At 36.8% G+C, this 27,596-nt stretch overlaps 1 protein-coding gene across 3 annotated transcripts in view; it reads right to left on the bottom strand.

Annotated features, from left to right (window-relative positions):
* The window catches only part of b3gat1a (beta-1,3-glucuronyltransferase 1 (glucuronosyltransferase P) a), a 99,806-nt gene that overhangs the window by 10,509 nt on the left and 61,701 nt on the right, over positions 1-27,596 (bottom strand). For 2 of the 3 annotated variants that reach the window (XM_084409906.1, XM_084409907.1), the window contains 5 exons: positions 17,194-17,311; positions 14,185-14,327; positions 10,220-10,291; positions 9,621-10,129; positions 835-1,131 (listed from right to left, as the gene is read on the bottom strand). In XM_084409906.1, coding sequence (XP_084266032.1) covers positions 835-1,131; positions 9,621-10,129; positions 10,220-10,291; positions 14,185-14,296 — 990 coding nt within the window. In that variant the 5' untranslated portion in view covers positions 14,297-14,327; positions 17,194-17,311. The remainder of the gene's footprint in view (positions 1-834; positions 1,132-9,620; positions 10,130-10,219; positions 10,292-14,184; positions 14,328-17,193; positions 17,312-27,596) is intronic. The other variant, XM_084409908.1, reaches the window with a different exon arrangement.

The raw sequence follows: 27,596 nt of genomic DNA, 5'->3' as shown, positions 1-27,596 counted from the left end.
ATTGAAAAAGGTATTAGCTCCTGTCTGAGTATGTGTTGTTTATGTGCCTAATGACTGTCATGCTTATTTTTTAAACAGATCAGTACAATTTTAGTGCTTCAGCCCTGACAGTTGTACCTAACACTGCATAGATAACGTTACGCATCACTGACAAGCCTACATTTACCGAAAAAAAAGTTTTTCATGACCATTAGCTTTAACATCAATCTGTCAATGAACTAACATAGTTATACATCAGTAAACACATAGCGTTCGTATCTCACTACTCTACCCTGCCAGTACACACAAAGATAGATCAAAGTGACATTACGTTAACCAACCATTCAGAAACGTCCTGTTTTCCGACTCCGGTTCAAATTGATACGGTTGCACAGTGTACTCAGAGACTCCCGCTGCCATTCTTCAAAATATACCCTCAACTGTTGTCAAGGCAACACTCCACGTTTGTTGTTGTGGCAAAACGCCCCACAGAACAGAGGGGCGGGGTGAGCAAAGCTCATTATCATTTAAAGACACATGCACTTAAACGGCGTGCTGAAAACAGAGCTGTTTTTGACCAGGTAAAATGAGTGTTTTCTTACAATACTAATGAGAATTTTTAATTAAAGTATATTACAAACTTTTAATTTAAACCCTAAAGAATCATATTAGCTTGTACAAAAATGGCATTATATGACCCCTTTAAAAACCGGATAGTTTATTTATAGTTCGATTGCGGATGTTTCACGTCATGTTCGAATGCATATTCGAATATTGAATAAAAAGTGACAGCCCTACTGCATATGGGTTTTGAACGACGACATGAGAGTGAGTAAATAATGTCAATCTCCTCACCTTAGTGCAGTTGGCCGCTTTGGGTTCCAGGTCGTTGAGAGTGACCAGCTCTCTGAGCAGACTGCTCTCCTGGTAGCCTCCCTTCACCCCTCGCAACTTGAAGTAGGCCTGAGGCTTGAACAGAATGAGCCGCAGGTTGATGGCAAACCCTGCCATATCGATGGCAAAGGGCCGATGAGGGTCGAATACTGTTTTCCAGCCGTACACTTTTCCTGCTGCATTAACCTTTGGAGACTCGTACCGTAAACCTCCAACAAACGCTACAGGCCACACTGATACTTTACGAGTTGATCGCATCTGCAGAAAAGAGAGAGATTATAGATTAGATCTTTTTGTTCTGTTACTGTTCTTTAGGGTACAAAACCCTCATGTGATTTTATATATATATATGTTTTACATCAAGTGTTGAATAATATATATATATATATATATATATATATTATTCAACACTTGATGTAAAAAAAATTTTTTCCCACCATCAATACTGGAAAGCTAAATTATAAAATTATGTTATCTACATATCAGCTATATGCTACTGCTCAAAAATTCTCATAAGAAAAATTATATATATATATATATATATACAGACCCTTTCCAAAAAATTTGAATATCATGGAAAAGTTTATTTATTTCCATAATTCCATTCAAAACGCTAAACTTCCATAGATTATAGATTCAGGGCCCACAACTTAAATGATTTCAAGTATTTAGTTGTTTATTTGTACATAATTTGGGCTTCCAGCTCATAAAACCCACGAAAACAGGATTGTAAAAAATTTGAATATTACATGAAATCACACAGTAATTACACAGTGATGCCATGGTCATTGAACCAGGTTTTGGTTATTTTGGCAGTGTGGGCAGGTGCAAATCCTGCTGGAAAATGAAGGAAGCATGAAGTGCTCTGAACATGTCCTGGTAGACGGCTGCGTTGACTCTGGATTTAATAAAGCACTGTGGACCAAAAATTTGCTCTCATCAGAATAGAGGACTTTGGTCCACTGTGCTTTATTAAATCCAGTCAACGCAGCCGTCTACCAGGACATGTTCAGAGCACTTCATGCTTCCTTCAGCAGACAAGCTTTATGGAGATGCTGACTTCATTTTCCAGCAGGATTTGCACCTGCTCACACTGCCAAAATAACCAAAACCTGGTTCAATGACCATGGTATCACTGTGTAATTACTGTGTGATTTCATGTAATATTCAAATTTTTTGAAATCCTGTTTTCGTGGGTTTTATGAGCTGGAAGCCCAAATTATGTACAAATAAACAACTAAATACTTGAAATCGTTTAAGTTGTGGGCCCTGAATCTATAATCTATGGAAGTTTAACGTTTTGAATGGAATTATGGAAATAAATAAACTTTTCCATGATATTCAAATTTTTTGGAAAGGGTCTGTATATATATATACATACATACACACACACACATACATACATACATATTACATATATATACACATTATCCGGCCCCAAACTTTAAAGGTATTGTAAATCTGTAACTTTTAAAATTAATTTCCTAAAATGTAAAAAAAAAAAAAAGTATAGTATAGTATGAAAGAATGGATCAGGAAAATCACACCGTTTTCAGGGACATAGGAACCGGTATTTAGGAAAGTTCGCTTCTGTTTCGCGTTTTGAACTGAAATAAAGCACCCCGGGGCACTTTCATCCCTGTTGTACAAACATGCCACAAAAACATTCATCATGTGCATGGCAGTTCAGCTGCTGTTTATAGTGAGCTTTCTCAAAGTGGCAGCACAGGCACAGGTCTGATTAGACACCTCAGGACTGCAGATCATGTTTTGGACAGTGCGGTAATTCACATACAAACAAATAGATAATAACAGCAGGATTCATCCTGAGCTGGTCACAGGAGGTGAACAAAGATCGACTGAAAAAACAGAGAATAAGCAAGAAAGAGAAAGAGGGACAGATCCGCCTTTAATCTTCCTGCTTCAAACGCTCCCTTCACTTCTACATCCAAATGCTTTGTGTGCCACCCAGCGCAAGTGGTCCACATCATAAAAGGAAACTGCCTAATGAATAGTGAAGGCTAGAGCGGGCCAGACGAGCAGTTGTCTTTATACCCATAATGCATCTTCCACTGTATCCAAGGGGAGCTTTTACAAAGAACTACAAAAGGACTAGATTGAAAGGTACACTGTCTCTTTCTAATTTACGAAAACCACTCGCTGTAAAATGGAAAAATAAATTAAGGCTAAGCTAAATGTAAAGGATGGATTTGCTGACTGAATTGTTATAGGATGTCCACATTGATCCAAATCTGGCTCACGTAATTGACTGTGACCCTTTCCCAACATTTCAGGCATTAAGTGAACAGACCTGGCCAAAATGTCACCCTCAATCTGATTACTTCCTGAGCTACTAATATTATATCGCGCCACTGCCATTTTTCATTAAAGAAAGAGAGGTTTCTGTACCTGTTGGCGGAAACAAAAACAATTGCAATCGGAAACTGTTGAAAAGGATGCGTGCTCGTTGCAGATCCGGGCATTCATCTTTTCTAAACTAGCTGTCATCGGGGAGGGCTAAGGCTGCCCTAGTTTCACATTATGAACGTCTGTTTTCTGCCTCACATTTAAAGTGCTTCACGCTGATTTCTGAACTGAGGAAAAGGAGAGAACCAATAGGTGGTGATGGTGAAGAAAAATCGATCATAACTTCAGTAAACTATGGAGTGCCGCAGGGATCTGTGTTAGGCCCTCTATTATTCTCAATATATATGCTGCCACTTGGAAATATTATAAGGAAACATGGAATTAGTTTCCATTGTTATGCTGATGACACTCAAATATATATTTCATCACGGCCGGATGAAAACGCTAAATTATCCAAATTGACAGAGTGTGTTAAAGATATAAAAGACTGGATGACGCATAATTTTCTTTTATTAAATCCAGACAAGACAGAGGTACTACTTATCGGTTCAAAAAAACCGCCCACAAAACCTCTCGCAATACAACTTTTACATCGTAGGATGTCCTGTTACTTTATCCTCTACAGTAAAAGACCTGGGTGTTATACTAGATTGCAACCTGTCTTTCGAAAATCATATTTCATATGTTACAAAAACAGCCTTTTTCCACCTTAGAAACATTGCTACGCTACGTAAAATGCTATCAGTTTCTGATGCAGAAAAGTTAGTTCATGCATTCATGACCTCGAGACTAGATTACTGTAATGCTTTATTAGCTGGTTGTCCTGCATCCTCAATAAACAAGCTACAGTTAGTCCAAAATGCAGCCGCTAGAGTTCTTACTAGATCAAGAAAATATGATCATATAACACCGATTTTAACATCACTGCATTGGTTACCTATAAAGTCCCATATTAATTACAAGGTATTGCTACTGTCTATTTAACGGATCTTCTATCGCCCTATAATCCATCGCGCTCTTTAAGATCATTAAAGTCGAGGCTTTTGGTCATTCCTAGGATATCCAGATCCACCAAAGGAGGGAGAGCATTTTCACATTTAGCTCCAAAACTCTGGAATAGCCTTCCTGATACTGTTCGTTGCTCAGACTCGCTCTCCCAGTTTAAAACTAGATTAAAGACGCATCATACAGTTAAATCCGGTCTCTAGTTCATAAACGTCAGAGGAGAACTGGCCCCCGACTGAGCCTGGGTCCTCCCAAGGTTTTTTTTTTCTCCATTAGGTCACTTGATGGAGTTTTTCGGTTCCTTGCCACTGTTGCCTTTGGCTTGCTCAGTTGGGGATATTTTGGGGATATTTAATTTTATCAATCAATAAATTCCACTAGAAACAAACCTTGTTGTATTATTTTAATTTAATACTGTGAAGCTGCTTTGATACAATCTGTATTGTGAAAAGCGCTATAAAATATACTTGACTTGACTTGACTTGATGTGAAGTGGACTTATACCATGAGAAGCAAAGTTTTAGAATCGCTTGTTCAATCTGACATTTACGCGGTTTCCGATTTTTACTTTCAACAAGCAACTTATTATATTTAGTTATTATAATAATATTTTTGTATGCTTACATTAACACAGGCATTTTCATGTGGAAAACTTGAGAGAAATATAGAAAAATATTTTTGTTTTGTTTAGGGCTGTCAGTATTAACAGTAATAACTTAGAATTATAGTTATTGTAAAAGGTGCTTTACCGGTAAATACGAATTTATTGATTGCAAATGTTTCTTTTAAGGTTCAACATTTACTTTAATAACGGGCATAAACTAGACTGTCAGCTGAATACTTGTCACGGGTAGTTGCAGGTAAACAAACGAAGATGAATAAGGTTCCAACATGAAGCTTTAATAACAATAATCCAAACGACAGGCGAACAGGATTCAAAACACACTTAAACTCGAGACGTGACCAGACACTGAATGACGGTGAAGGAGAAGCTTAAGTAGTGAATACAAACGAGGTGATTAACGATACACAGCTGATACACATGAACTCATAATGACAGAAACCATGACGACCAATGAGAGGCGGGATCTCAACAAAGGAACTGAGATATGAATGAAGATAAACTAAAAAAGTCCATGAATACTAAAACACACTGAACGTACTGGTGACAATACTAATGATACCAGATCATATTTTAAATGGAAAAATGAAAATCTCATCCTACATTCAATATAAAGCTTGGAATAGCCAGGACATTTTTTTTTTATATAACTCAGATTATATTCGTCTGAAAGAAGAATGTCATATATACACCTAGGAAGGCTTGAGGGTGAGTAAATCATGGGGTAATTTTCATTTTTGGGTGAACTATCCCTTCGGCTACTGTATTGATGCTAATTTTTTTATTTGATCAATTAAATTAGTGTTTATAATACACACTTTTTTTGTCACATGGTATAAGAGTCTTTGTACACGGAAATGTATAGTTGCCATTATGTTTTAGAAAGTGCATCGCATGGGAAATTCGTGTCATACGAATGTGTCATTTAGATTACGGTGTCGATCACGTGACCAAAAGTGATTGATGTCCGAGTGGGTCAGTTGTTTAGTCTGTGATTAATTGATCTTTCCAACACTTTGACTCTTACGAGCATCAGATGATAAAGTATTGCATTGGGAGACGAATCACAAAAAGATGTAGAGGTCTCCTATAATGGGACATTTTCCTGTGTTTTGTAAAGTTGCCCCATACAATGCTGTTTTTTTTTTTTTTTACTGTATGTTTTGTTTTATTTTTGTACAGAGTAGACTTTCTTCTCATCCACACTTTTTTGGGAGAAGGCTTGACCTAGACGTGCATGCAGATGACTCATTATTCAGAATAGGACATGTTGAAATGATTCTGTCAAGTCAAAGTAGTCACAGAGGAGAGGGAAAGTGGCCTGTGTCCCTTGAGCTCAGAGCACTTACAGCAGAGTCAATACTGGAAAAGAAAGCCAGGAGATTGTGGGTAAAAATACACAGCCTCTGTAAATAAACCCTTTCGTTCAGAGTGCCTGCCTAGGCATTTTTAATAAGAGCTTAATAATTAATAAACACTGGCAGGCATGGTTGTTTTAAACAAGGCCAGATGCATAATTCATTTGACTGTTACTATATCTTCATCTCAAAAGGTAAAAGGTATTACTGGCTCTTCTGTGTGATGTGTTCTCATTGTAGGTCACTGATTTTAGGCCACACACAACTATGGCTCTTTTAACCCTCTGATGGTCTTCATTTATGTCCACACTCGTGTTTCTTTGGGGTCTCCAGAGACAATATCATGTAATTTTGTAACAGTATAATAGTTTTTTTTTTTTAACAAATGTAATTTTACTCTGTTTATTAATGTTTTTACTCCACATTTGTGCAGTTTTGGGAGGATTTATGATATATTCTAAATTTATATAAATAAATTAAAAAATGTTTTTTTTTTTTTTTAAATAGGTTTTTATACAAAAACAGCGTTTTATGTAAAATTCACTTTATAAAAGACTCAAATTTCTAAATTGCATTTATAGGGATAGCATGAATAATTTTACATGGTTTAGTGTAAAATTTTTGCCCATATTTTGGAAAAAGTAAAAAATTATCATTTTAGCCACTAGATGGCTATAGAGCCCAATTATAATTATGCTATTTGTAACTAAAATATATATTTTCACAAGTTTTTCCAGTTGGATTCATATCTAAATATTATGAAATCACAATTCTAACAATAAAAATTACTTTTTTTTGGTCTAAGTTTAGCATTTTTTGTACTGATTTTTTCCCCCCAATAATGTTACATTATGATTAGAATCAAACCTAAAAAAGATAAAAGTTGAGTTTTTAGAGTTTATCATTTATTTCAATCTTCATTTTTTCATATAATTGTACAAATGCAATCTACACTTCAGTTACTAACTGTAACAGAACAGATATGTACAGTTATATTATATATTGAGTACAAATACATGACGTGAACATCAAAATGCAATGAACTGAACAGCATAACAAATGAGCAAATAAAGCAGTAACTTTTGTCTCTTTCTCTCTCCCTCTCCCTCTTTCTGTGTATGTGTGTGTGTGTGTGTGTGTGAGGGTTCACATTGTCAATGTGTCAGTGTCACCAAATTTATTTTTGTGGTGGTTCCACATTTTGGACTATTTTATGTGGACTATTTTTATCTCCCAAACCTGCACAAATGTGGAGTAAAAACATTAATAAACAGAGTAAAATTACATTGTTATTACATTGTAAATTATTCTGTTACAAAATTACATGTTATTGAGACCCCGAAGACCACGAAAGTCACTATTTTTTTCACGCCAACATAAAAACAGATATCATTAAAAAAAATTTTTTTTTATTGTACATCTAGAAAGAGTTGAGAGCCGTACAAAGTTTCATGCCATTTAGACAAAGAGAACATTTTTTTTTTAATTCAGCAAAAGTCATTTGCGGGTCAAAAAGACCCCGAAGACCATCAGAGGGTTAAGTTAGATAAGAACAGCCCAGAGTGGGGTTGAAACTAGTTTATCTTCGGGAATATTGCTATTTAAATGCATTATATTTAAATTATAAACTCTTGATACGTTTTCTAAAATGTAATATTTAGAACAAGGATTTTTCCACAGAGTCCACAGTCCACAGGGGATCTGAGGCGGTACGGCAGGGAGTCCGCCAATTATTGTTCGATCTGAAACTAATTTGTTTAAAAATGAAAATGTGCATCAAACAAAGATACAATATTAAGTTAACTTCAATGAAAGTTAAGTTAAGAAGCTAGATTTTCATAGTCTCTCCCCACATTAAAATGTATAATAAAATTAGAATGTAATTATGCGGCTCTATAGATCAGCACTGATTAATGTCAGCATCATAACAAATCGTGTTATATATTAATATAGTACTATATGTGTATTATTAAAGGCCAGACCTAATTTAAAAGGCAAAATCGGCATGCTATTGCAAAGTACCATGCAATTGAAAGAATGTTAAGTATAAATATTAATCTTTTAAAATGTACAACCCACATATATCAACAAAAATGGCAGCTTTTGTTCAACCCTAATTATAGTCTTGTGTCTTTAGTTGCCAGTGCTTCAGAAGTATGTGCCTGATCATTTTTCACCACCCACCCGCCGTCAATGATTTTTCTTTTCAGAGCGGCGTCTCAAAATTCAGGGGATTTTAAAGTGTTTCATGTGATGAAGGAAGTCCTGACAGGTATTTACCTACCTGTAGCATCACAAGACCCGAGTAAGTGTTACCCAAAATGTGAAAATTCTGTCATTTACAAACCATGACTTTCTCCATGTTGTACAAAGCCTGTATGACTTTCCAAACGTGTTTTCCAAACCTTTATGGTTTTCTTTCTTCTGTTGAACATAAAAGTAGTTATTTTGAAGAATCAGTGCATTGATCAAGGTTTTGATTTAATTAAATATCCATTCATCTGTTGCTTCGGAAGACTTGGAATACCGGTTGAGTCGTATGGATTATTTTCACGCTCTTATGTCCTTTTATTGGAGCCATTTGCATTCATCATAATGACAAAAGCAGCTGAAACATTCTTTAAAATGCCTTCTTTTTATTTTTCCAACAGAAAACCAGGAAGGTGAGTAAATGATGAAATAATTTTCATTTTTTTTGGGTGAACTATTAGGAATTAAAGTATGCCGTAAATAAATCCGTTTGTGGATGTAAAAGCTCTGTAAAGTTTTAAAGATCAAAGTGCATGACAAATAAAGTTATTGTCTCTTAAAGAAAGAATCAGTTCTGAACTGCCGAAAAGTCCAGTCTCACTTCCTGATACATACATGCAACATAGCCATGGTCATGGGTTCGATTCCCAGGGAAAGCAAGAACTGATAAGAATGTAAATGTGTACCTTGAAATGCAATGTAAGTCGCTTTGGATAAAAGCGTCAGCCAAATGCATAAATGTAAATGTAATACCTATGTAAAAAGTTTAACAAATGTGCATAACGCCGACCTATGGTCTACATTGGTTGCCCGCGAACAACTTCTAATTTGACCCTCAACACTGTTATTCATGTAAATGATATAAACAATGTAAATTAGAAACCTTTAAAATAGCATAATGGGGCACTTTAAATTAATGAATATTTCGCTTTTTTTGAGGATAATTTGCAGTATGTAATATATAGGAATGGGAATGTAATACGCCAAGTCAAATGATCATGCACTTGAAGCACTCAAACAAAGCTATTATTTAATCAATCGAGTAAGACTACTTACACTTAGCAACACACCCATTATTGATGTGACAATACACAATTTATGTATCCTTTCAGATGGAGGCCACTTTTACACCTGTCTTAACTCACCTCCTCAAACAGCTCTAAACTGTACGTATTATCATCATCTGCAAAGTAGACGATTCCCGCCTGGCTGCTGTTGGAGTTGAAAGTCTCCCGTAGCCATCTCAGAGCCAGGTTCCTCTGCATGGTGCCACGTGGGATCCTGGGATCTCTCGTGTCCCCCCGCAGCTTGTAGTTCCTTGGGGTCTCCACATTGAGGTGTGTGTAGTTTAGCCCTGTTTCCCTCAGAAGCCTCGTGACCAGAGGGGTTCTCCTCTGCGAGTCCTCCACCAGGATCCAGTGCAGGTTGGGCACATGAAGGAAGGTGTTGGCCAATCGCGTTAGCTCTGCCTTCTGCACGGGGCGGCTGTATGTCGGGGTAATGACGTGGATGGTGGGCAATACATCGGACCAGGGCGGAGGTCTTGTGTACACATATTCTGTACGGACCACCTCCACTATGTCCTTGTCCTGTGAGCAGTATTCCTTTGAGTCCGTGGCTGGGCCGTTCTCATGCCTAGTCTCCGTCCCGTCATCTGCCAGACAGAGACAGAGAATTAAGACATTAGCGCACTCCAGGCTGCTCTCTTTATGTCTGACGCATGCCTCAAACCTTAGAGGAGTACCTGCTAGCCGTTGCCGGTGGATGGTAAGTCGCTCTGGTATGATTAAGATCTCTTTTACTAGATGGCGACAGACTGGAGAGGGTGAGAGCAGGAACCATAATACAGGAGATCATAATACCGTTACTCTATAGTGGTAGATGGCACTGATTCAGACCCATAAAGCACAGGTTCTGTATGATTTGCTCTTGAATTCTTCACAGGATAGTTCAGACAAAAATGTAATTCCAAAACCTGTATGACTTTTTCTTAATGAGCAAAAGGAAACATTTTGGAGAATATCTTGGCATACAAAGTATCACCATAAAAGCACATTAATATAAATGCGTATTAATGCTAATAAAAGCACCAGTAATGTCAATATGACTCGCTTTAGTCACGACTATAGCATTAGGCTTCTAAGCTGTGGTAACGCTTCTTTAGGCAGCAAGTCATGAATGTTCGTGGGATTTGAGTGTTACGGTGGATGATCAAATTTGGTGTTTCTCACATAAAGCAATTGTTTGGCCTTAAAAGACTGGGAATGCAACCTGAGTGGTTTAAAATATGTATAATCACGCATTTTAAATAAAAGTGTAAAAGGGGGAGATCAACTATAATGCTGCTTATTAATATTCTTGAATTCTTCTAAAAAAAAATACTGTAATCAGCAGTAGAAGTTGTTTAAAAAAAAAGAAAATCTGACATTAAAACAGAACGACTTGTTTCGGTAGAAACATGGTTTTGAAACAATTCCAATGTCTATGGCAGAGGTCTCCAATGAGATCGACAGAGTTTAGCTCCAACCCTAAATAAGCACACCTGAACCAGCTAGACAAGGTTTTGGGGACTGCTAGAAGCACACAGGCAGATGTATTGGAGAAAGTTGGAACTGAACTCTTCAGGCCTGTGGATATAATTGACTCTTCGCAGGGAGTTTGATTGACAGGCGATCTGACCAATCATAGTCCGCCATCTGCCGAATCCGCCATTTTTGTCCGACAAAGCAGTCAGGAGAGTTAGTAGATCAACGTTGGAGGATTTGAACTTGAAAAACAGCGATCTGTTAGACACATTAAAGAGCCAATTTAATCTGTTTAAATTTCTTTTAAAAAAATGACCAAATTTAAAAGTTGAGACTTTGTTTCATATCAAAAGTACCCTGGTCTGTCCTGTCTGTCAGCGCGTTGTCAGTGTCCTCTCTGCTCCGCGATGTATATTTCACTGTGTGAGAACATGGTGTGGCGTGAGAGCGGCGTGACTTGTCGGACGTAGCAACAGTAACTAAAGGGGGGCGGGTCTTTGTGAATGGTCAATTGGCCACATGGCACATGGCAACATACTTATGACCTTAAAAACCTAGTAACTTTAACTGCATCTGAAATCGCATTCTGTATAGTAGGAACTACATTTGGTTTGAATCTACATCTGCCATGTTGTCACTCTCATGTGACCTACGGTGTCAATTCTCATCCTCTACCGTGGCCTCATGGTATAGTAAAGTGTCCATTTGATGTGCACTTCTGAATCTCTAGGTAGTAGTAGGTCATCTGGGTACTTTTCGCCTACTGTTTAATGAAAACAATAAATTAGGATACATGTACACATACTGTTTTTCACCTATATAGTATTAAAATTGCCATATTTGAATGCAAGGCTTGAATTGTTGGTTCATTTGCGTTTAATTTGGGTTGGGGCTGAATGACCTTTGCGTCAGTCTATTAACAGCAGAGGTCAATTGAGTAATTTCTGAGCTTTTTAGGACATAGTGGTACATTCTTTGACATTTTTTTTTGTTCCAGGAAAGAGTGAATTTTCAGTTTTGGCTGAACTATTCTGTTAAACCTCTGTGTGATTTAAATGATCATGCAGGAATGATGTTGCTAAAATAATTACAGTGTTACCAAATATCTTATACAATATTTTCACAAAATGATGGTGTGGGGAGTTCCAGCACAATCCTGCTGATAGCTCATTAAGGGCAGAAATGATGGTGGCACCTCACATATCAGATCTTTATCACTGGTCAATTAGTGCCCTGCTCTCACTTCAGACATTTTAGCACCAGTAGATTAGCGCACTCCATTAACAGTCCAGATGTTCACTGCCTCCTAGGCATCATACAAACCCACGTTTATTGCTTCATGATAAGTTCTATGAATTCACATCTGTAAATCTCCATAAGCTTATGCTATTGACATGCATATATATACATATATATATATATATATACATATATTTACACATACATATATATATATATATATATATATATATATATATATACACAGACCCTTTCCAAAAAATGTGAATATCATGGAAAAGTTTATTTATTTCCATAATTCCATTCAAAACGTTAAACTTCCATAGATTATAGATTCAGGGCCCACAACTTAAATGATTTCAAATATTGAGTTGTTTATTTGTACATAATTTGGGCTTCCAGCTCATAAAACCCACGAAAACAGGATTTAAAAAAAATGTGAATATTACATGAAATCACACAGTAATTACACAGTGATGCCATGGTCACTGAACCAGGTTTTGGTTCTTTTGGCAGTGTGGGCAGGTGCAAATCCTGCTGGAAAATGAAGGAAGCATGAAGTGCTCTGAAAATGTCCTGGTAGACGGCTGCGTTGACTCTGGATTTAATAAAGCACAGTGGACCAAAGTCCTCTTTTCTGATGAGAGCAAATTTTGCATCTCATTTGGAAACCAAGGTCCCAGAGTCTGGAGGAAGAATGGAGAGGCACACAATCCAAGATGCTTGAAGTCCAGTGTGAAGTTTCCACAGTCTGTGTTGGTTTGGGGAGCCATGTCATCGGCTGGTGTTGGTCCACTGTGCTGTCCACTCAACGCAGCCGTCTACCAGGACATGTTCAGAGCACTTCATGCTTCCTTCAGCAGACAAGCTTTATGGAGATGCTGACTTCATTTTCCAGCAGGATTTGCACCTGCCCACACGCCAAAATAACCAAAACCTGGTTCAATGACCATGGCATCACTGTGTAATTACTGTGTGATTTCATGTAATATTCACATTTTTTTAAATCCTGTTTTCGTGGGTTTTATGAGCTGGAAGCCCAAATTATGTACAAATAAACAACTCAATATTTGAAATCGTTTAAGTTGTGGGCCCTGAATCTATAATCTATGGAAGTTTAACGTTTTGAATGGAATTATGGAAATAAATAAACTTTTCCATGATATTAACATTTTTTGGAAAGGGTCTGTAGATGAATAAATATTCAAATGCTGGGTGTCCTACGGATCTCCCTGTAGGTTGAGCTAAGGGTGGTCAGTGACTAGTTGTTTGTTGTGAAGCCATTAGATTGGCCCAAATGCCCCATAAATAACAGGCTGTGTACAGCTGGTGTATGTGAATCATCCACTTAAATAAGTGTTTTAATGTGGGAGCAAAAATAAATTGTAGACGTGCAAAGTGGTAATTTTGACCTAAAGCCACCAGAAATGCTCCTCAGAGAGAGGGTTTATTGGTGAAATCTTCAGCAGTTGAATAAATGAGAAGCTGCTGGGTAATTTCATTGGAGTCAGTGAACTTTTAAAGTGAGGCTCATGAACTCAAACTCAACTAATGCGTTAGAAAGTGGGATTTGTTTTTATCCACATGCATAATGATTTTTTTTCTTCTAAATTAGTTCACATGAAACGGCACACAGCCGAAAGACAAAGTCCACTCGTTCAACTCACGGATCTGTGGTTGGTTAGAGAGAAAACAAATTCGTACTGAATAAAATATTGTTTAGCACTTCCTTTTTAACGCTCTTTTAAAAAAATAAATTTGCAGTGAGAATAATGATATGCAAATTTATTTTCTAGCATGACCACATTCAAGTGAGCACAAATAAATCGACTCGCTGAGTTCATCAGAGAGTCTATTAGGCTTTGTGCAGCAACTTCCCATTTTGACTGATAACAAAATTGGCACTGCAACACCACATATCATTATATGTAAGAGAGGTTGGTACCCTTTCGGATGGCAAGCAAGGGGGCAATTGCACTTTGGTGCCACACAGTGATGAGGAGGGTCCATGGTAACACAATTAACACGATGGCAAGAATATCTCTTCTCTTCGGCATCTCCAGGGTTGGTTCTATGCCTGGTCATTACCTGAGACAGGGGAATAAAGAGAGTCAGACAATGAGAGAGAGACACATGTCCATGTCCAAAATATAACTTTACTGAACATTACAGAAGCATCATAGATAAGTTATTCAAAGCCTTAAAGGTATAGTGGAGGATCTTTCCGAATTTTAGATAAGACCCGCCCTCTCCACTTTTTGAATAAGTTTGATTGATTCACCTGAATGATTGACAATTAGGAGGACCAATAGTATAGGTGATCCACCCGGAAGTAAAAAATCCTCCATTATACCTTTAACATAAAAACAAATTGTAGGTGAAAAGATTGTGTATGATCCCTGTAGGCATTATAATTTATACACATGAAAGGAATTCATTTTTGCTGATGACTTGCAGTTTTATGTATCGGTAGAGCCAAATGACAGTATTTAGTGCATGCACTACACTGGTTTGACAAATACAGATGAACTAACGTTACCAAGTGGCACAAACACTTACAAAATTTGATTACAAGGTCCACAAGGAGAAACCACATTGCACCTAGCTGATTTGAACTGTATAGGATTGATTTTAAGCTTCTTTTATTGGTTTCAGAGCGCTGAATGACTTAATACCTTCATGCATTTCTGACTGTCTGTCAAAGTGTATTCCAAACAAATTTAATTTTATTTTTTCTTCATTTAAAAATAAGCAAATGAATAACCATAAAGCAGAGATCAGGAAAACCTGCTGTTAGCCATTATGTCTGGAAGATTTGAAACTGTGTACCATTTGAACACTTTTATATACATTAATGTAATACTTATTAAGCACAGACATATCAAAACACAATGGCTGCAGACATTTTCTTGTTCAAAGAAGAAAATTAAATGAATAAAGTTTTTTTTATGTAAGTACAATTTATTAGTAAGTAAATGTTTTTTTTTATATACTGTATTTTATAGGCTATATATTCAACGTAAAAACATTTGAGTGACAGCAACATGTGTTCTGATTTAACGTCTGATGATAACTCAGCCACTTTGACTTTATGAATCATTTTCTAAATGCAGGTTCATTAATTTCATTCACAATACGCACACATGCTAATGTTTAATAATGTTTAATTAATGTTTTGACAAATATGCTGCAAACGACGAAATGATCCTTACTGTAACATATGAATTAGACAGTACATTAATTACTTACATTATATATTTTAAATTCAAAACGACAAAAAATAAAAATAAAAATAGTTGAGTAATTTGCTTGTCATTAACATTTATCCTAAAACAGTTATCAGATATTAAATGTTTAGCTATAACAGCTACGTAGCCTATCTTACCTTGACCGTTATAACCGAAGCAAAGCATCGAATCGCGACTCGCACAAGAATTCCCGCTCTTATTGGTTTAAACTTTAAAGCCCGCCTTCTCTGACTTGATTGGCCAATGGCCCCCTCAATCATTTTGACGCTGACGAGCGCGCTACTGTTATGCGGCTAGGAACGGTGCAGCATAAAGAAAATCAAATTAGGCCATATTTGACCATATAATATGATTATTCATACTCTGCCCCACCTATCCGTCAACCACAGAAGAACTAAACAGAAAATATCCAATAAGAGCGTCAACAAACAGCTGTCATCGTCGTTTCATCGACTGCATTACATGTTTTGATGGATGACGATTGCCATCAAGGTAAGATGATTACTTTACAAGAGTAGTACACTAAGCAAGCATGAGTCCTTTATGATTGATGGGCAAACATTTTTTAATTGTTTATATCAAAGTATGCACACACGCAACGCAAAACTTGCGTGGCACATTTTGAACATGACTTATGTAAATGATAGCATATTTTCGATTCAAAACACCAAAATTAGATTTAAAAAAGTTGAGTAATTTGCATCGGTGGATATTACTGGGGCATTAAACATTTCTTTTCTCAAATATTAAATGCTTATACGTTGACCCTGTCATTTTCTTTTTTTGGACTGACGACCGCATTTAAGTTACTTAAGGGGTCATCGGATGCAAAATTCACTTTTATATGGTGTTTGCATTGCATTAAATGTCTTTGCAGTGTGTGGACACAACCACCATACAATGAAAAAAAAAACATTCACTCCTTTCTTTTTAATCCTCAAAAAGCCTAAATAATAATCAAGCCCTTTGGATTTTCTGAGCAATATGATGTCATATTGCTTATGCTCCGCCCACGACTGCTGACTGTCCCATATTAGCATATTTCCGCCCTCAGCCATTTGTATTCTGTCCACCAGGGCAGGTTGCCATGGCAACACTTTAATGTCTTGTGTTGTAAGCCAGGAGTTTATCCATCAAATCTTCATTTACTAACAGAAGCTTCGATGTAAACACGCACTAGCCGGATGCATTTAATCGTTGCACTTGTGTCTCAAGTCTTTTGCAGCGTCTCGTGCATGAAACAGAGTGGTGGAGGGATGACGCCAAAACCTGGAGAACTATTTCACCACTGGTTCCCTTAAAATTTTCCTATGGATTTTTTTTATAATGTAAAAAAAAAGAAGTTCTGTGGTAAACATAACTTGACGATACTTGGACGTTTTGTTTTACCATGTTGTAAACTGCACACACTCACACCTCAAACGTTCTTACCTAGTTTCTTATTAGAAATATAAAAAAATAAAAAAATAAAAAGGTGTCGTCTATGCGGAAACCTCAAAGGAAAAACTTCTTAGTTTGAAGCATATCGTTGTCGTGTAAACGTACCCCTAGTCATCCTCCTAACATCAGCTTTGGTTGTCATCCTTAAATTTAAACCATATAAGTCACTTCATAGTCTATTTGAGTTTCATGTAATCTGTTCCTGTACGACTACAAATTATAAACAAATCAACTAAATGAATATATTATTGTTATTAACCTCTCACCCTTAGTTAGAAACGGCGGATGGCCACGAGCGTGAGGTCCAGCTGTGACGGCCGCATGCTGGAGGTCATCCACCACGCTGTTGGCTCCCAGAGCATCCCATGCTGCATTCCCAAGTTCCTGAAACATACAAACAGACATCTTTGATTCACAAACTACAGATTCTCTCTGTCCATTTCAGAGAACCACAAGGTATAGTTGATGAAACCCATTATTTTGTTGTTCTTATTCCACCTCTTGTCCAACTGTTACAGTGATAATTGTGTCTTTTGTCCCAAATCGCAGCATTAATACCTAGTAAAGCCACCCAGAGCTAATAAATGAATCTTTTTGCATTTGGAGCGGCATTTGTTTGCTCTCACTCTCCCTTAATCTCAATGGTAAAATTTGCAATAATAGGAACAGATGAATTGGCTGTCAGGTGCCCTTTTATGCCAAACTTCTTCCTAGGAGAATAATAATTCTGTTATGAAACTATTATCACTGAAACCCATCCAGACACACACATGAAAGCTGGGTATGATGATGCTGTGCCTTGAACCAAGGCTGTCTGTGTGTGTAGGCTGTAGCACAAATGCTGGTTGACTGCAGTAGCGACAGTGTATTTTTAGCTTCTCTGGAGGCAGAAAAATTGAAGAGGAGAGAGAGTTGATTTGGTCGGGCTCTAACTATAAACAGGAGACGGTTCCCAAAACATCAAGATAACATGTTTTTTCACTTTAAAGTGCCCCTATTATGGATTTTTGAAAATGACCTTTCATGTAGTGTGTAACAAAGCTATAAGTGAATGAAACCATCCTGCAAAGTTTTAAATCTGAAAGTTCACCGTACATAAAGTTATTGTCTTTCAAAAGTAAGAGTCGACTCTGAGTCAATGAAATGAATCGTTTTTCAAACGAGTCATAATGCGTTTCGTTGTGACATCGAGACGAAACATTAGCGTATTGCGCGCGCAGACACCAGGGAAAACTTGAACCTCAAACCGGCAGCTGGTTCCTGTGGATACTGGTCTGGACAGCATCATGTCGAGAAGACGCTGTGCTCTACAATGTGAAGGTAAAGCCAGTTTTTTTCACTGCCCAAGGATGAGCATGTGAAGAATCAGTGGTTAAAATTTCCACTGTATTTTCCAAAATCTTTACCACGATACCACAGCAGAATAATCCTAAACTTTTGCTGTGTTCCCTTTATTTTAGTTCAACGCAGGATTCGCAAACCGCTTGCTCTTGAAAGATGGTGTTCAAAATACTTAGTTTTGAGTTTTATATTGTGTAGGTCTCCTGCTAACTGGTTAACTCACGTTATTACTGTCTTACTGAAATACTTCTGATCAGTTGTGGGCCACTATTACCTAAAACTGTGTCTATTAATGCAGATTGTCTGTCATTCTCACTACTTTGAGTAAAGGTTAAGCATGGAGCAAGATATGTTTTACCAACGTTTATGTTACAGTCATTTACGCTAGAGCTCGGCTAATGTATGTACTGTTGTTGATGCAGTTTCCACGTGTTCACCGCAATAAATTAGAAAAATACTCGGTAAATAAATAAGTATAAGTAAAATAATCGGTTTGTTGATGGATATGCACTTGTTAATGCTGATGGTGAGGAATTACAGTTGCAACATCTCATAATTTATCTCAAACTGAGTAGTGTATCACTGAAACGTCCTGCTCGAGCCGTCCTTGCGATGGAGGTTCGGGTTGAATGAATAGTTCTTCCAATGTTTCATCATCGGACTCGCATTGATATGGTAAAATCGACGTCATTGTTCGTTACTGGGTTTAGTTTACGGTGTAGGAAGCCTCAGGACAAGCAGAGCTGACGTTCTTATGGCAATGGGCATGTAGACCAATCACAACAGACTGAGCGGTCTGTCCAATCAGAGCAGAGTAGCTCGCGGAAAGGAGGGATTTAGAGAGATTGATTCGTCTGACGAGTCGTTTGAGAATCATTGACAAATGTAGTGATGTGCAAATGTATATTATGAGAAAATTAAACCGTTTTTTTACCTTTGATGAATGTAAAGTTGTAAACCTCTTGTAGGAGACTCCAAAACAACATTAGGAAACTTTAAAATAGCATAATAGGGGCACTTTAATCTAACAGTAAAGGAAAGACTTTTACCATTTCTTAGTTAATGACCCCTGTGGCCATAGCTGTCAGGGTGAACTTGAAAAACAGATGTATGTATTGACACATTAAACAAGTCCATATTTCATTTCTGGAAGCCGGGCTAAACGAGTAAGCACTGTTACTGCATTCCTGGTATAGCCAGAGTCCCTTAGTCACCTCTCAGAAACTTAATACAGACATTTTAAAGAATACATGAAGAGACATTTTTTTTGGTAATCGCACTCATATAATGCTCACACTCAATTAATTAATAACTTGATTGTAAACCATATATGTAAATCACTCATCAAATCACTCAAAAGGATATAGATATGCTGAAGAGACAGGGGATTTCAGAATTTCCCCCTTCAGTAGAAATAATATAATCTATGAAATGGACATATCAGAAGTTATCATTAAGGTTTTTATATCATCCTGAAGGGGTTTATATTTCAATAATGACTGACTGACTGCTCATTATCCCACTTATTACATGATTACTTGGCAAATAAATAAATGAATGGGCATTAAATATTGATATGAGTGAAATAAATGTATTATGCGAGATGAAAGAGAAGATGGAGTGATATGAGACTGTACTGGAGAATGGGATGAAAGACTAATATAGGCCTAAAGTTTAGCATCATTATGCAAAAATGACGATAAGTCATTGTTGGATAATTGTTGCCACAGTTGGATAATCAGAATCTTGTTTTCCAGAGAGCTGCAATGAAGTCTAATAATAGTCATTTAAAGAATTGGCCTAATCAAAAACAATGCAGACATTTGCATTTGAGAGTAATTTCATTGATCTGTTATTATGTTGTTCTTAGCTGCAACTATCAGTATCAGGTAATATATATATTTAATCAGTTTATGCATTGCACACTTAACTGCGGTCCACCTTCTGTTGATCGATAGATTCATCAAGTGTAGGGACTGTCCCAGAGTCTTCGTCTTTCAGGCTGCTGTGACACGCAAGGCCCTTAAGCAATGTAATAGGCCCGTTTAACTGAAATAATGCTGCCCCCTGGAAATCACACAGACCAGGGGGTTAGGGCACTGAAGTGACCCAAAAAGACAAAGAAAAGATTCAGTTCACTGAATCTTCTGACCAGAGGAAGTTGAGCAAAAGGCACTTTTTATGAATAGGGTACAAAATGGTCTCTGAAACTTTAAAAAAAGTTGTTGTTCTTTGTTTGTTACGGATAGTCCACAAATGTAAATTTCAAGTTATCAAACATAAAAAATGTAATTTCTTTAATAATTTACTCACCTTTATTACATATTTTGAGAAATAGAGTGGTGGAGGGATGATGCCAAAAGTTCCTGGAGAACTATTTCACCACTGGTTCCCCTAAAATTTTCCAATGGATTTTTATAATGTAAAAAAAATAAAAAAAATAAGATGATTGAAATAAGTTCTGTGGTAAACATAACTTGACGATACTTGGACGTTTTGTTTTACCATGCTGTAAACTGCACACACTCAACACCTCAAACGTTCTTATCTAGTTGCTTAATAGAAATTAGAAACATAAACATAACAGCTTTAGAATTTATATATTTTTTTGCGATTTGAGTGTGTAATTTATGTTGTAGAACAAAACGTCCAAGTATCATCAAGTTACTGTATGTTTACCACAGGCCTTTTTTTTTTTTTTAGAATGATCTTATTTTTATTTTATTTAACATTTTAAAAAGCCATAGAAAAGTCTCGAGGGAACCAGTGGTGAATTAGTCTTCCAGGTTTTGACATCATCCCTGCACCACTATATGTGTCTTTTTTTTTCTCTCCATACATTGGAAGGTTAATGTGTGAACTGGTAACCAAAAGGGTAACCAAATGAATGCTAATCAAAACTGCTTGGTTAACAGCATTCTTAAAAAAATATCTTCTTTTGTGTTCCGCAGAAGAAAGAAACTCATGAAGGTTTGGAACAACATAAGGGTGAGTAACTATCACTTTAGCCTCCAGAAAATATTGATTGTCAACATCAGGAGGTCAAACTAAATATCTAAAGGGCTGTTTTATTTTATTTTGCAACCCTATTTAGCCGTATTTATTTATATTTATAACCAGATAGACATTTTACTTGTCATGCTGTAGAAAGAGGAAAGACCCACTTCTTGGGTGTTAAAGCTTTTCAGGAATATAAAATTTTTACAGTTTGCAGTTAATAAATTAAAATAATTATTCGATTTTAATTCTACAATTAATTGAATATCAGTTCAATATATTAGATACAGTCAAATGGTCTCTGAAGTGGGACCAGCAAAAAACACAATTTTAAGGTGCTAGGAGGGATGCCGAATTTAAAATGGCTACATTTGATTGGTTGACATTATGTTCAGTTTTGACTACTCTTGGAGTGGATAAATTTCAACCAGCATTTATTGGCATGGGGCATGAAATATACATAGAGTTGATTTTAGCTGACGAGATCTGCTGCTGCTGAGCAAATACAATTTAAAATCACAATAAAAGTAGGACTGGGCGATAAAACGATAACGATAATTATCGCGATATAATTTTTCTCGATAAAACGATATCAAGAGTTCGATAAATGTTCGATAATGTTTATGCGCCAAAAGTGGAACGAAACTCATTTGAACCGCGCGCCACACGGACCATTTATCCGCTCGGCTCAAAGTCCAAACGGCAGCGCAGCGCGAGCTCACTAGAGCCGATGCGTTTACTCTGATCGGTCTCGGTCACGAGATCCAGTGAGAAGCGCTTGAATTCAGCGAAGAACACAATGTCTCCGTGATTTAAACCAGTTTAAAGGCAGATGAAACAGCGCTGACAAACAGGAGAAACACTGTGCGCAACGATACAGTCAGAAGGCTTTTCCGTCAACAAATTCCCATAATTTTCCATGGATTTACTGTAACGTTAGCCAAGTAATATTAACTGCACCATGAATTGTGGGATATACATATTGAATTGTATTATATTATTAATGTAGACAATGTATTAAAGGATTAATGGGATATAATTACAGTATTTAATAATGTATTTAGGCTACTGTTTTTCATACAAATACCATAGAAACCATAAAGTTACATTTTGCCGTGATAGTGAGGTGCTACAGGCTATGCCTTGTTTTATCTGTGGTTATCATGATATGAATGTATGATACTGGATGATAGGGGTGGGAATCTTTTACCATCTCACGATTCGATTCGATTCCGATTCTTGAGGCCACGATTCGATTCAAAATCGATTTTCGATTCAAAAAGATTTTCGATTCAAAACAATTCGATTTTATTCATAATGATTTCTAATCAGGTTTCTGATCATGATCTACTCTCATCTGCTTTGCAATACAGAATGACAAACGGAGACATTAAAGTGTCTTTTTCACATTTATTAAGTTCAATTCTCGGGGAAGTGCCTTTTATCAAAAACATTGAAAAAATATTTTTACTTGGTACTTTTAAAGCAAAGTATTTATGATGACCCATAACGAACTTACTTCCAATACTTCCTATATTAATTGTATTAATAAAACAAATGGTAGTGATTTGGCAAGTCAACTGTAAGGTTACATTTGCCAGCATATGTCCCAACATTGCTGAGAACCAACAGGAAAATAAATGTGTGCCTGTACTAGCAGCATGCTTGTAGTAAATTAATACAAACTTCAGCATATTCTGAATCTCTAGCATTTAATAATAGACTTCTAACCAACATCCTCTTGTAATTTCCAATGAGCAATATAATCCTTCAGACAAAAAAAAACAAACATTTTGCTGTAGCAAATTCACAAACAGTTTTCGTTCAAAAATATAGAATTATGTACCAGAAGCTATCATAACGTATAATGCTTGTGGACTTATGCATATTCTGAATAATTAGTAACATACAAAGTCGCTCTTGACTTATACACAACTAAATAATAAAGAGTTATGACTTGAAATGTTTGCTGTATACCACAATCAAAAATAGCAAAGAAAGTGAATGAACATCTGCAGAGAGTAACTTACAGTCAAAATGTAACTTTTTGTGACTGGCATTGCACATATTGCATACAGATCAGATCGGTTTACACAGCATATTGATGTGAAAACTAAACAATACAGAAATTAGCTCTCATACAAAAAAATACGAAATAGATCACAATGAAATTGCCAATGTTCCATACGTTAGCTTTTAACGAAGACATTCTCTGGTGCCGTTCGCGTTCGGATTTGGCGCTCAGCCATTATGCGTCTGTTATGTGCGCGTCCCCTATGTGCGCGTCTCTGTTATGTGCACGGCACAGACTGTCCGCGCACTGCACGTCCGCTTCAGAGTTCCGCCTTTTGCGTTCCTTCAATGTTACGTTATTAGATTTTTTTTTTTTTTTTTTTTTGAAAATCGATTTTTGACATTTGTGAATCGATTCAGAATCGTCCACGTCCCGAATCGCGATTCATCTAAGAATCGATTTTTTTCCCCACCCCTACTGGATGACCAATGGTTCATTTGACCACAGACCACAAATTCATTTTCCAATAAAGATATTTATTTTGTTAAGGAAAAATGACAAATGTTGAATGTTCTACCTCAGATTTGTGAAATGTTCACCTGTTTGGCAAGTGTTTGTCCTGATATGTTCTGACAATAAAGAGTAGTTTAAAACCACAATTAACTGACCTGGGCCGGGTTTCCCGATAACGATGTATCTTAGCTCTTAAGAGCGCTTTCTACGTGCAAGGTTACGAACGCTCGCAGCAATTCCACTGTTTCCCAAAAATGAACTTAACATGAACGCGCGAGAACCCGCTCTACGTGCTACTTAAGAGTCGCTGTCCATTCGTGAAGTGCTGAAACATAACCTTATATGGAATCGTATTCTGAACGTTTAACCTAATAATTGTCATCTGTTGTGGATTAGCAATCAAGACAAGTCTATATAAAGCACTTACAGGCGGAGGCACTGACAAAATGGCTGAAAAAAAAAAAAACACGAAAAGATACCTTTCAAAAAGATGAAATGAATGACCTTTTAGAGGAGATAGAGCGAAACAAAGATGTAATTTTGAACAGATTTAAAGGATTTTTTTATTTTTATTTTTTTGTTCATTCATTTAATTTTGATAAATTATTAGATTAAATTATTTCTATTTTTTTTTTCTGACCTTTTTAATTATTTAATTTATACATTAATTTAACCAACAACTAAAAAGAGTAATAAAGTGTACAATAAAGTACAATCAAAACCTTATATTATAATCACATTGCATTTGAATAAAGTTAAAGGTGTAATCTGCCGGTTGTCCTGCAGGTGTCCTCATAAATCTGTCTTCTTACGATGCACTTAAGGATGTACGATTACTCCAGAGCACTCGCTGATCTACGAAGATTTTCAAGTGCTACTTATGCTACGATGCTTTTGGGAAACAGACCATAATATTAAGATCAGTCGTACGATCGTTTTTACGATCAACTTAGGCTTACGATGCTTTTGGGAAAAGCAGCCCTGGTTTCTACAACTTTCCCTTAGGAGCAAAAATCTGCCTTTAAACTTGAAAGAAATAAAAATTTGACATTTATTATGATAATTATCGATATCGACTGATATAAAAAAAATTATCGTGATTATTTTTTTGGGCCATATCGCCCAGCCCTACATAAAAGTAAAAAATAACAAACGAAGGAAAGGCTGCTGCATTAAATGGTTTAACCCCTACAGGTGGCGCTGGGGAGGAGGAGGGATAACAGAAGCTTTCCGATCGCAGGCTAGGGTATAGATGGTTATGTGGATTTGGAAGTACTTCTGATTGGCTGGTGCCATGCTGTTGGAAGAACCAATCGGCGTTCGGTTTGAGTTTCGTGCCTGAACTATGTATTTAGGTAAAAATATATTATTTGCAGCTATACAAAATGATTTATTGTGGAAAGTGCCCAAAAAAATAGGGTGAGAATGCTAAATAACGTGGTCTGAATCACAATCCTTGTCTGACAGGATGGCCGTGACAAGGTCATGCGTCAACCACACTTAACCAGCAAGTGAACCGAACACCTGCAGGTCGATAACTACCATCCCGTTGTGATGAGAACCTGGTTCTGGTCAATCAGAGGTGCTAGAGTCACTCACCTCAGTCAACCTCCCACTAAGTTTGTAAGCAGTGTCCGTCACTTACAAGAGGATTTGGAGTTACATGGCCCAGGGATTTTTAATCTCAGTAATGAAAGATGGAGTTGATAAAGCATCTTTCTGTGAATGCTGATGTTTCCACTGAACGAGCTAATTGTAATGCACTCCCAGACCTGAGAGCACAGAATACAGCAGAACATAGTAATTTCTCATTTTCTGCCCCTGCTTAAATATTCAGTCATTTCCTGACCGCTGCCCCCTGCTTCGTCCGTGTCCCAGTAATGACTCAGAAGGCTGCTAGGAAAGGTGGCCTGACAGGTCATTATTGATATCCATAAAGCCCATTTACCTGATGATCTCAGCAAAGAGGAAGAGTGAAGAGTGCAAGCTTGACAACAGCACGAACTGTCCTCCAAATGAACACTATCTATCTGTCTATCGTTCTATCGGTCTGTCGCTCTATCGTTCTATCTGTCTGTTTGTCTACCTGTCATTCTATCGCTGTCTATTGTTCTATTTGTCATTCTATCTGTCTGTCATTCTATCGTTCTATCTGTCATTCTATCACTCTGTCGTTCTTTCGTTTTATCTGTCTGTTTGTCTATCTGTCATTACATCTGATCTTAGATCTGTCTGTTCTATCGTTTTATCTGTCACTATCGTTCTATCTATCTGTCATTCTTTTGATTTATCTGTCTATCATTCTATCTGTCTGTTGTTCTATCGTTCTATCTGTCTGTCATTCTTTCGTTCTATCTGTCTGTTGCTCTGTCATTCTATCTGTCTGTCACTCTATCGTTCTATCTGTCTGTCATTCTTTTGTTTTATCTGTCTATCATTCTATCTGTCTGTTCTATCGTTCTATCTGCCTGTTGTTCTATCTGTCTGTCATTCTTTCATTCTATCTGTCTATCATTCTATCTGTCTGTTGTTCAATCGTTCTATCTGTATATCATTCTATCTGTCTGTTGTTCTATCTGTCTGTTTGTCTACCTGTCATTCTATCGCTGTCTATTGTTCTATTTGTCATTCTATCTGTCTGTCATTCTATCGTTCTATCTGTCATTCTATCACTCTGTCGTTCTTTCGTTTTATCTGTCTGTTTGTCTATCTGTCATTACATCTGATCTTAGATCTGTCTGTTCTATCGTTTTATCTGTCACTATCGTTCTATCTATCTGTCATTCTTTTGTTTTATCTGTCTATCATTCTATCTGTTGTTCTATCGTTCTATCTGTCTGTTGTTCTATCGTTCTATCTGTCTGTCATTCTTTCGTTCTATCTGTCTGTTGCTCTGTCATTCTATCTGTCTGTCACTCTATCGTTCTATCTGTCTGTCATTCTTTTGTTTTATCTGTCTATCATTCTATCTGTCTGTTCTATCGTTCTATCTGTCTGTTGTTCTATCTGTCTGTCATTCTTTTGTTCTATCTGTCTATCATTCCATCTGTCTGTTGTTCAATCGTTATATCTGTCTATCATTCTATCTGTCTGTTGTTCTATCATTCTATCTGTCTGTTGTTCTATCTGTCTGTTTGTCTACCTGCCATTCTATCTCTCTGTCTATTGTTCTATTTGTCATTCAATCTGTCTGTCATTCTATCGGTCTGTCGTTCTTTCGTTTTATCTGTCTGTTTGTCTATCTGTCATTATATCTGTCATTATATCTGTCTGTTCTATTGTTTTATCTGTCTTTCTATCTGTCTGTCGTTCTTTCGTTCTATGTCTGTTGTTCTTTCGTTCTGTCTATCGTTCTATTTATAATTTATCTGTCTGTCTGTCATTCTATCTGTCTGTCACTCTATCGTTCTATCTGTCTGTCATTCTTTTGTTTTATCTGTCTATCATTCTATCTGTCTGTTGTTTTATCGTTCTGTCTATCATTCTATCTATCATTCTATCTGTCTGTCATTCTATCTGTCATTCTATCTGTCTGTTGTTCTATCGTTCTATCTGTCTGACATTCTTTCGTTCTATGTCTATCATTCTATCTATCATTCTATCTGTCTGTCTATCTGTCGTTCTATCTGCCATTAGATATGTCTGTTGTTCTATCTATCTGTCATTATATTGTTCTCTGCCATTAGATATGTCTGTTGTTCTATCGTTCTGTCTGCCTGTCTATTTAATCAGATCTGTCTAATCAGACATTGTCATTTGAGAGGGTTGAGTGTCTCTGTGTGTCTGTGTCTACAAATGGTTGAA

This window comes from Rutilus rutilus (genome assembly GCF_951802725.1).
Source record: "Rutilus rutilus genome assembly, chromosome: 5".
NCBI classification, from domain to species: Eukaryota; Metazoa; Chordata; class Actinopteri; order Cypriniformes; family Leuciscidae; genus Rutilus; species Rutilus rutilus.
Note: the sequence above shows the minus strand (reverse complement) of the source record. Positions and strands in the feature narration are given on the sequence as shown.